Source organism: Manacus candei, unplaced genomic scaffold, assembly GCF_025592945.1.
Source record: "Manacus candei isolate 608988 ecotype Guabito, Panama unplaced genomic scaffold, ASM2559294v1 h1tg000385l, whole genome shotgun sequence".
NCBI classification, from domain to species: Eukaryota; Metazoa; Chordata; class Aves; order Passeriformes; family Pipridae; genus Manacus; species Manacus candei.
Window position 1 is genome coordinate 18,848 of NW_026138433.1, and position 10,814 is coordinate 29,661.

Genomic DNA, 10,814 nt, shown 5'->3' on the forward strand with positions numbered 1-10,814 from the left:
GGGGGGGATACGAGGATTGGGGACCCCCCCCACGCCCAGGGGTCCCAAATAAGGTAGAGTTGAATCCTTGGATCTGTTTTCCCGGGGTTTGGGGACATCCTGAACCCATAAGTGGGAAAAAGCAGCCTCGGGGCCGTCCCAGGTATTGGAAAACTGGGTGGTGATCCCAAGGAAACGATCCCGGGGACAAATCCTGGGGGGAGCAGCTCCTGTCCCTCCCCATCCCCGCTGATCCCCAAATCCCACCGGGATCCCCCCACAGACACCCACGGAGCAATCCAGGGGCAGATCCATTTTATTGGGGGCATCCAGTTGGGGGTCCCAGTCCCAATCCCACCCCAATCCCACCCCGGATCCCTCGGGAATGGGGAAAGGCCTCCAATGCTCCGGGAGAGCCGGCTGGGGGTCTGTATCCCACTGGGAAGGGCCAGGGAGAGGTTCCCTGCAAAAGGGGGTGTCCCGGGGGCTGTTCCCCCTCGGATGATGATCCCAAGGAAACAATCCCAGGGACAATTCCCGCCGGGAACACCCCGGGGGGCACAGCCCCTGTCCCTCCCCATCCCTGCTGAGCCCCAAATCCCGACATCCCAGACACCCGTGGAGTGATCCGGGGGCAGATCCACTTTATTGGGGGCATCAAGTTGGGGGTCCCACCCCAATCCCACCCCAGATCCCTTGGGAATGGGGCAGAGCCGCCCGTGTCCCTCTGTGTCCCTTCGTGTCCCCCCATGTCCCCCTGTGTCCCTCCATGTCCCCCCCATGTCCCCCCGTGTCCCCCCCATGTCCCCCCGTGTCCCCCCCATGTCCCCCCATGTCCCCCCCATGTCCCTCCATGTCCCCCCCATGTCCCCCCGTTTCCCCTCCATGTCCCCCCGTGTCCCCCCCATGTCCCCTCCATGTCCCCCCATGTCCCCCCGTGTCCCCCCCGTGTCCTCCCCGTGTCCCCCTCATGTCCCCTCCATGTCCCCCCATGTCCCTCCCATGTCCCCCCATGTCCCCCCGTGTCCCTCCGTGTCCCCTCCATGTCCCCCCATGTCCCTCCCATGTCCCCCCATGTCCCCCCGTGTCCCTCCGTGTCCCCTCCATGTCCCCCCCATGTCCCCCCATGTCCCCCCATGTGCCCTCCATGTCCCCCCCATGTCCCCCGTCTCCCCCCCGTGTCCCCCCATGTCCCCCCGTGTCCCTCCCATGTCCCCTCCATGTCCCCCCATGTCCCTCCGAGTCCCCCCCATGTCCTCCCGTGTCCCCTCCGTGTCCCTCCATGTCCCTCCCATGTCCCCCCGTGTCCCCCCATGTCCCCCCCATGTCCCTCCATGTCTCCCCCGTATCCCCCCATGTCCCCCCCATGTCCCCCCATGTCCCCCCCATGTCCCCCCATGTCCCCCCATGTCCCCTCCATGTCCCCCCCATGTCCCTCCATGTCCCCCCATGTCCCCCCCCATGTCCCCTCCATGTCCCCCCCATGTCCCCCCGTGTCCCTCCGTGTCCCCCCATGTCCCCCCCATGTCCCCCCATGTCCCCCCCATGTCCCCCCATGTCCCCCCATGTCCCCCCCATGTCCCCTCCATGTCCCCCCGTGTCCCCCCGTGTCCCCCTGTGTCCCTCCATGTCCCCTCCATGTCCCCCCCATGTCCCCCCATGTCCCCCCCCATGTCCCCTCCATGTCCCCCCCATGTCCCTCCATGTCCCCCCCATGTCCCTCCATGTCCCCCATGTCCCCCCATGTCCCCCCCGTGTCCCCCTGTGTCCCTCCGTGTCCCCTCCATGTCCCCCCATGTCCCCCCGTGTCCCTCCGTGTCCCCTCCATGTCCCCCCCATGTCCCCCCATGTCCCCCCCATGTCCCCCCCATGTCCCCCCCATGTCCCCCGTCTCCCCCCCGTGTCCCCCCATGTCCCCTCCATGTCCCCCCATGTCCCCCCATGTCCCCCTATGTCCCCTCCATGTCCCCCCCATGTCCACCCATGTCCCCCCCATGTCCCCCCCATGTCCCCCCCATGTCCCCCGTCTCCCCCCCGTCTCCCCCCCGTGTCCCCCCATGTCCCCTCCATGTCCCCCCATGTCCCCCCATGTCCCCTCCATGTCCCCCCATGTCCCTCCATGTCCCCCCATGTCCCCCCCATGTCCCCTCCATGTCCCCCCCATGTCCCCCCATGTCCCCCCCATGTCCCCCGTCTCCCCCCCGTGTCCCCCCATGTCCCCTCCATGTCCCCCCATGTCCCCCCATGTCCCCTCCATGTCCCCCCATGTCCCTCCATGTCCCCCCATGTCCCCCCCATGTCCCCCCATGTCCCCCCCATGTCCCCCGTCTCCCCCCCGTGTCCCCCCATGTCCCCTCCATGTCCCCCCCATGTCCCCCCCATGTCCCCCCATGTCCCCCCATGTCCCCCCCATGTCCCTCCATGTCCCCCATGTCCCCCCCATGTCCCTCCATGTCCCCCCCATGTCCCCCCATGTCCCCCCGTGTCCCCCCCATGTCCCCCCATGTCCCCCCGTGTCCCCCTGTGTCCCTCCGTGTCCCCTCCGTGTCCCCCCATGTCCCCCCCCATGTCCCCCCCATGTCCCCCGTCTCCCCCCCATGTCCCTCCATGTCCCCCCCATGTCCCCCCATGTCCCCCCGTGTCCCCCCCATGTCCCCCCATGTCCCCCCGTGTCCCCCTGTGTCCCTCCGTGTCCCCCCCGTGTCCCCCCATGTCCCCTCCATGTCCCCCCATGTCCCCCCATGTCCCCCCATGTCCCCTCCATGTCCCCCCATGTCCCTCCATGTCCCTCCATGTCCCCCCATGTCCCCCCATGTCCCCCCATGTCCCCCTATGTCCCCTCCATGTCCCTCAGTGTCCCCCCCATGTCCCCCCATGTCCTCCCCATGTCCCCCCATGTCCCCCTATGTCCCCCCCATGTCCCCCCATGTCCCTCCATGTCCCCCCATGTCCTCCCCATGTCCCCCCGTGTCCCCCCATGTCCCCCCCGTGTCCCCCCATGTCCCCTCCATGTCCCCCCATGTCCCCCCATGTCCCTCCATGTCCCTCCATGTCCCCCCATGTCCCCCCATGTCCCCCCATGTCCCCCTATGTCCCCTCCATGTCCCCCCATGTCCCTCCATGTCCCCCCATGTCCTCCCCATGTCCCCCCGTGTCCCCCCCGTGCCCCCCCGCGTTCCCGGCAGGTGGCGCTGGCGGAGCGCGACCGGGATGAGCCTTTCCCGGGATAAACCTTTCCCGGGATAAACCTTTCCCGGGATGAACCGTTCCCGGGATAAGCCATTCCTGGGATGAACCGTTCCTGGGATGAACCATTCCCGGGATGAACCATTCCCGGGATAAACCTTTCCCGGGATGAACCTTTCCTGGGATAAGTTGCTTCTGGAATAAGCTGCTCCCGGGATTGGGGACACCCCACCAGGGGCTGGGGGACGGGGTTGTTGGGATGGGATAAACCTGTCTGGGATAAACCTGTCTGGGATAAACCTGTCTGGGATAAACCTGGCTGGGATAAACCTGGTTGGGATAAACCTGTCTGAAATAAATCCATCTGGGATAAACCTGCCTGGGATAAACCTGTCTGGGATAAACCTGCCTGGGATAAACCCATGTGGGATATCCCATGTCTGGGATAAACCTGCCTGGGATAAACCCATCTGGGATAAACCTGTCTGGGATAAACCTGCCTGGGATAAACCTGTCTGGGATAAACCCATCTGGGATAAACCTGCCTGGGATAAACCTGCCTGGGATAAACCTGTCCTGGATAAACCTGCCTGGGATAAACCCATGTGGGATAAACCCATCTGGGATAAACCTGTCTGGGATAAACCTGTCTGGGATAAACCTGTCTGGGATAAATCCATCTGGGATAAACCTGTCTGGGATAAACCTGTCTGGGATAAACCTGTCCTGGATAAACCCATCTGGGATAAACCTGCCTGGGATAAACCTGCCTGGGATAAACCTGTCTGGGATAAACCCATCTGGGATAAACCTGCCTGGGATAAACCTGTCTGGGATAAACCTGTCTGGGATAAACCCATGTGGGATAAACCCATCTGGGATAAACCCATCTGGGATAAACCTGTCTGGGATAAACCTGTCTGGGATAAACCCACCTAGGATAAACCTGCCTGGGATAAACCTGTCTGGGATAAACCCATGTGGGATAAACCTGCCTGGGATAAACCTGCCTGGGATAAACCTGTCTGGGATAAACCCATGTGGGATAAACCCATCTGGGATAAACCCATCTGGGATAAACCTGTCTGGGATAAACCTGTCTGGGATAAACCCATGTGGGATAAACCTGCCTGGGATAAAACTACCTGGGATAAACCTGTCTGGGATAAACCTGTCTGGGATAAACCTGTCTGGGATAAACCTGCCTGGGATAAACCTGCCTGGGATAAACCGCCCCAAAACCTGGATCACCTCCATCTCCTTCTTTATCTTCCCAATCGATTCATGGACCCCCCCACACCTGGATCAGCTCCATCGCCCCCCTTTCCTTCTCCCAAGGGATTCAGGGACACCCCCACACACCTGGAACGGCTCCATCCCCCCCTTTCCCTCCCCGATGGATTCAGGGACCCCCCCACACCTGGATCATCTCCATCCCCCCCTTTATCCCCCTCTAGGGATTCAGGGACCCCCCACACCTGGATCAGCTCCATCACCCCCCTTTCCTTCTCCCAAGGGATTCAGGGACACCCCCACACACCTGGAATGGCTCCATCCCCCCCTTTCCCTCCCCGATGGATTCAGGGATCCCCCCACACCTGGATCAGCTCCGTCCCCCCCTTCATCCCCCCCGAGGGATTCAGGGACCCCCCCACACCTGGATCAGCTCCATCCCTCCCGATGGATTCAGGGATCCCCCCACACCTGGATCAGCTCCATCCCCCCCCTTTATCCCCCCTGAGAGATTCAGAGAGCACCCCACACCTGGATCAGCTCCATCCCCCCCTTTCCTTCCCCTGAGGGATTCAGGGACATTTTCCCCCCCCCCCGGAATGTCTCCATCCTCCCCTCTATCCCCTTGATGGATTCAGGGACCCCCCCACACCTGGATCAGCTCCATCTCCCCCCTTTCCCTCCCCTGAGGGATTCAGGGACCCCCCCCAACATCTGGAGAGCCTCCATCCCCCCCTCTATCCCCTTGATGGATTCAGGGACCCCCCAACACCTGGATGGGCTCCATCTCCCCTTTATTCCCCTTAAGGGATTCAGGGACCCCCCCACACCTGGATCAACTCCATCCCCCCCTTTATGCCCCCAGAGGGTTTCAGGGACCCCCCCAACACTTGGATCGGCTCCATCTCCCCCCTTTCCCTCCCCCGATGGATTCAGGGACCCCACCCCACCCCCAGACCGGTTCCCTCCCCCAGTTCCCCCTCCGGGCCCCCCCGGCAGCCGCAGATAAATTGTTTTTCCATCCCACGTCAGCCCCGGACGGGACCGGGGGGGCCCCGGGGGGACAATCCCGATCCCGATCCAAGGACTGTGACCGAGGGGGCCCCGGGAGGACAATCCCGATCCAAGGGCTGTGACCGGGGGGGGACAATCCCGATCCAAGGGCTGTGACCGGGGGGGGACAATCCCGATCCCGATCCCGATCCAAGGGCTGTGACCGGGAGGGACAATCCCGATCCAAGGGCTGTGACCGGGGGGGGACAATCCCGATCCAAGGGCTGTGACCGGGGGGGACAATCCCGATCCAAGGGCTGTGAGCGGGGGGGGGACAATCCCAATCCCGATCCAAGGGCTGTGACCGGGGGGGACAATCCCGATCCCGATCCAAGGGTTGTTACCCGGAGGGGACAATCCCGATCCAAGGGCCGGGACCGAGGGGGGGACAATCCCGATCCAAGGGTTGTTACCCGGAGGGGACAATCCCGATCCAAGGGCCGGGACCGAGGGGGGGACAATCCCGATCCAAGGGTTGTTACCCGGAGGGGACAATCCCGATCCAAGGGCCGGGACCGGGAGGGACAATCCCGATCTCGATCCAAGGACCGGGACGGGGGGGAGGACAATCCCGATCCCGATCCAAGGCTGTGACCGGGGAGGGGGAGGACACAATCCCGATCCAAGGCTGTGACCGGGGGTGGGGGAGGACGCAATTCCGATCCAAGGGCTGTGCCAAGGTCGGGAGCGGGAGGGGAGTTCCCCCTTCCCAGGGATTGGGAGGGGCTGGGGGGGAAGGGGAGGGGTGGGAATGAGGGTGGGAGTCGCCTGCGGGTGTCCCTGCGCACACCGGGGGGGGGACACTGGGAAGGGGGGGGATAAAAATGGCCCTGGGGGGACAGAAATGGGGGGGATGGGACAGAACTGTGACCCGGGGGGGGGGGGGGGGACAGAAATGTGGGCCTGGAGGGGACAGAAATGTGACCCTGGGGGGGACCCAAATGTGACCTGGGGGGGGAAAGAACTGTGACCTTGGGGGGGACAGAAATGTGACCCGGGGGGGACCCAAATCTGACCTTGAGGGGACCCATTGTGACCCATGGGGGGACCCAAACGTGACCTGAGGGGGGACAGAAATGTGGCCCAGGGGGGACCCAAACGTGACCGGGGGGGGGACAGAAATGTGGCCCTGGGGGGGACAGAAATGTGACCCCGGGGGGGGGACCCAAATCTGACCTGGGGGGAACAGAAATGTGACCCTGGGGGGGGACAGAAATGTGACCAAAGTGGGACAAAAATGTGGCCCTGGGGGGGGACAGAAATGTGACCCTGGGGGGACAGAAATGTGACCCTGAGGGGGACCCAAATGTGACCCGGGGGGGACAAAAATATGACCCTGGGGGGGGACAGAAATGTGACCCTGAGGGGGACCCAAATGTGACCCTGGGGGGGACAGAAATGTGGGCCTGGGGGGGACAGAAATGTGGGCCTGGGGGGGACCCAAATGTGACCTTGGGGGGACACAAATGCGACCCTGGGGGGACAGAAATGTGACCAAAGGGGGACAAAAATGTGGCCCTGGGGGGGGACAGAATTGTGACCCGGGGGGAAGAGAAATGTGACCTTGGGGGGGACCCAAATGTGACCCCGGGGGGGACCCAAAATGTGACCCAGGGAGGATAGAAATGTGACCGGGGGGGGACAGAATTGTGACCTTGGGGGGGACAGAAATGTGGCCCTGGGGGGGGACCCAAATGTGACTCGGGGGGGACCCAAATGTGACCAAAGGGGGACCCAAATGTGACCTTGGGGGGGACAGAAATGTGACCTTGGGGGGACCCAAATGTGACTCGGGGGGGACACAAATGTGACCAAAGGGGGACAGAAATGTGACCCTGGGGGGGGACCCAAATGTGACCCTGGGGAGTGTGATGGGGGGGACACCAAACTGTGTTCCTGGGGAGGGGTGTGATGGATTGGGGGGGGTCCCAAATGTGACCCTGAAGGGGACCCAAACGTGACCCTGGGGAGTGTGATGGGGGGACACACACACCAAACTGTGTCCCTGGGGAGGAGTGTGATGGATTGGGGGGGGTCCAAAATGTGTCCCTGGGGAGGGACATGATGGGGGGGGGACACACACACCCCAAAATTTGTCACTGGTGGTGGCCCAAAACATGTCAGTGGGGAGGGGTGTGATGGGGGGGACCCAAATGTGACCCTGGGGGGCCCAAAATGTGTCCCTGGGTGGGGGGGGGAACTCTCTGGCTCCAGGCTGGGAGAGCTGGGAATGGCCAGGCTGGAGAAGGGAAGGATCCCGGGAGAGCTTGGAGCACATTCCAGAGCCTGAAGGGGCTCCAGGAGAGCTGGAGAGGGACTGGGGATGAGGGCCTGGAATGCCAGGCCCCAGGGAATGGATCCCAGTGGGAAAGGGGAGATCTGGGGGGGAGATTGGGAAGGGATTCCTGGCTGGGAGGGTGGGGAGGGGCTGGGCTGGAATTCCCAGAGAAGGCTCCTGGCCCAGCCCCTCTTTCCCTCGGCCCCCCAGGGAAGGATCCCGGGTGTTCCCAAAGTCCCAGCTGACCGGGATCCCCCTCTCCCAGCCCCGAGGGAAGAATTCCGGGTGTTCCCAAAGATCCCAGCAGACCGGGATTATCCTCTCCCAGCCCCGAGGGGACAATCCCAGATATTCCCAAAATCCCATGGGACCGGGATCCCCCCGGAAGGAGCCGAGGCGGTGCCGAGCTCTGTCCCAGCCTTTATTTCTCCCTCCAGGGGAAGGAACTCGGCGGCGATCCCGGAAAATCCTTCCCGGGGGGGGCAGGAAATTCCCCTCTTGGAGCCGCCGGGCGGGAGCCGGGGATCATTTCCATGGATGGGCCGGTATTCCTCGGGAATAAACCCCCTCACCGGGAGCTGGAGTGCTGGAGATCCCTGGGATCCCTTCCCTTCCCTTCCCTTCCAGGGAAACCCAGCCGAGCCCCGGGAAGGGAATCCTGGCATCATCCCGGGGCTGGGGGAGGGAAGGGAGAAAGGGGGGGTGGAGGAAAAGGGTGGAAAAGTGTCGTAATGTCCCAGATTGTCCCCGAAATACCTCCCCGAGGGGAAGAATCCCATCCCCAGGGGCTCGGGGAGGGTGAAAATGGGGATCTCAGGGGATAATATCCTGGATTGTTCCCAAAATAACTCCCCGAGGGGAAGAATTCCATCCCACAGCGAGGATGGAGATGGGGATCCCGAGGAATAATTGGGATTGTCCCCCAGAATTCCTCCCCGACGGGAACAATTCCATCCCCAGGGGCTCGGGGAGGGAGAAAATGGGGATCCCGAGGGATAATATCCCAGATTGTCCCGCAAAATACCTCTCCAAGGGGAAGAATCCCATCCCCCGAGCCTCGGGGTGGGTGAAAATGGGGATCCCCAGGGATAATATCCCAGATTGTTCCCGAAATACCTCCCCGAGGGGAAGAATCCCATCCCACAGCGAGGATGGAGATGGGGATCCCGAGGAATAATTGGGATTGTCCCCCAGAATTCCTCCCCGAGGAGAAGAATCCCATCCCCCGAGCCTCGGGGAGGGTGAAAATGGGGATCCCCAGGGATAATATCCCAGATTGTTCCCAAAATAACTCCCCGAGGGGAAGAATCCCATCCCCAGGGGCTCGGGGAGGGTGAAAACGGGGATCCCGAGGGATAATATCCCAGATTGTCCCACAAAATACCTCTCCAAGGGGAAGAATTCCATCCCCAGGGGCTCGAGGAGGGTGAAAATGGGGATCCCGAGGGATAATATCCCAGATTGTTCCCACAAAATAACTCCTTGAGGGGAAGAATTCCATCCCCAGGGGCTTGGGGAGGGTGAAAATGGGGATCTCGAGGGATAATATCCCAGATTGTCCCACAAAATAACTCCTTGAGGGGAAGAATTCCATCCCCAGGGGCTTGGGGAGGGAGAAAATGGGGATCCCGAGGGATAATATCCCGGATTGTCCCACAAAATAACTCCCTGAGGGGAACAATTCCATCCCACAGTGAGGATGGAGATGGGGATCCCGAGGAATAACTGGGATTGTCCCCCAGAATTCCTCCCCGAGGGGAACAATCCCATCCCCAGGGGCTTGGGGAGGGTGAAAATGGGGATCCCGAGGGATAATATCCCGGATTGTCCCGCAAAATAACTCCCCGAGGGGAAGAATTCCATCCCACAGCAGGGATGGAGATGGGGATCCCGAGGAATAATTGGGATTGTCCCCCAGAATTCCTCCCCGAGGGGAAGAGTTCCATCCCCAGGGGCTCGGGGAGGGTGAAAATGGGGATCTCAGGGGATAATATCCCGGATTGTTCCCAAAATAACTCCCCGAGGGGAAGAATCCCATCCCCAGGGGCTCGGGGAGGGTGAAAACGGGGATCCCGAGGGATAATATCCCAGATTGTCCCACAAAATACCTCTCCAAGGGGAAGAATTCCATCCCCAGGGGCTCGGGGAGGGTGAAAATGGGGATCCCGAGGGATAATATCCCAGATTGTCCCACAGAACACCTCCCTGCGGGGAACAATTCCATCCTCCCGCCCGATCCCGAGGACTCCCAGCTCTGCCCCCCCCCCAAAATTCCAGGCAGGGCCGGGCTTTGGGCTTCCCGCGGCATTCCCGAGGATCGGGAGAGGAGACATCCATCCATCCCCGGCATTCTCACGACATTCCCGAGGATCGGGAGGGGACATCCATCCATCCCTGCGCTTCCCGAGGCATTCCCGAGGAGCCGGAGATGAAACATCCGTCCTTGTCCTTCCCGCGTCATTCCCGAGAAACCGGAGAGGGGACATCCATCCCGGTCCTTCTCGCGGCATTCCCGAGGAACCGGAGATGAAACATCCGTCCTTGTCCTTCCCGCGGCATTCCCGAGGATCGGGAGATGGGACATCCATCCCCGGCATTCCCGCGGCATTCCCGAGGGGACATCCCTCCATCCCCATCCTTCCCGCGGCATTCCCGAGGAACCGGAGATGAAACATCCATCCTTGTCCTTCCCGCGGCATTCCCGAGGATCGGGAGAGGGGACATCCCTCCATCCATCCCGGTCCTTCCCGCGGCATTCCCGAGGATCGGGAGATGGGACATCCATCCCGGTCCTTCCCGTGGCATTCCCGAGGGAACATCCCTCCATCCCCGGCATTCCCGCGGCATTCCCGAGGCTCCGTCGGCCGGCGCGGGCGGGACCCCACGGAGGGTCCCAGGACCCCACGGAGGGTCCCGGGAAGGGTGGGTGGGCGGAGGTTCCAACCCCGTCCCGCCTCTCGGAGTTTCACATTTTCGGGGGGTGTTTTTGGCGCAAAACACGGAAAACAAAAACAAAAAACAAAAAAAACGGCTTTAAATTAAACCGGGACCCACCCCCGGCGCGGAGACCCCCGAGGAGGGCGGG

The 10,814-nt window shown here is 62.2% G+C and overlaps 1 protein-coding gene and 1 long non-coding RNA gene across 2 annotated transcripts; both read right to left on the reverse strand.

Annotated features, from left to right (window-relative positions):
- Positions 1–3,521: 3,521 nt before the first annotated feature.
- LOC127465417 (uncharacterized) lies at positions 3,522–3,973 on the reverse strand. Its single transcript, XR_007902181.1, has 3 exons — positions 3,917–3,973; positions 3,722–3,751; positions 3,522–3,570 (listed from the first exon to the last, which is right to left on the reverse strand). It is a non-coding gene; the product is annotated as an uncharacterized LOC127465417 (long non-coding RNA).
- A 4,070-nt stretch (positions 3,974–8,043) lies between these two features.
- LOC127465419 (uncharacterized) lies at positions 8,044–9,986 on the reverse strand. The gene is made up of 3 exons (XM_051775888.1): positions 9,838–9,986; positions 9,209–9,393; positions 8,044–8,753 (listed from the first exon to the last, which is right to left on the reverse strand). The coding sequence occupies exons 1-3, from the start codon at positions 9,951–9,953 to the stop codon at positions 8,044–8,046; spliced, it is 1,011 nt and encodes a 336-aa protein (XP_051631848.1). The 5' UTR covers positions 9,954–9,986.
- Between the last annotated feature and the right edge of the window lie 828 nt (positions 9,987–10,814).

What these genes read in the sequence shown, in the direction of transcription:
- LOC127465419 (XM_051775888.1), bottom strand. Translation starts at nt 9,953, where the DNA reads ATGGAATTGTTCCCCGCAGGGAGGTGTTCTGTGGGACAATCTGGGATA. An exon ending in GAATTCTTCCCCTTGGAGAG is followed by an intron (nt 9,394 to 9,837) that starts GTATTTTGTGGG and finishes CCCCTCAGGGAG; the next exon opens with TTATTTTGTGGGACAATCCG. An exon ending in GGAATTCTTCCCCTCAAGGA is followed by an intron (nt 8,754 to 9,208) that starts GTTATTTTGTGG and finishes CCCCTTGGAGAG; the next exon opens with GTATTTTGCGGGACAATCTG.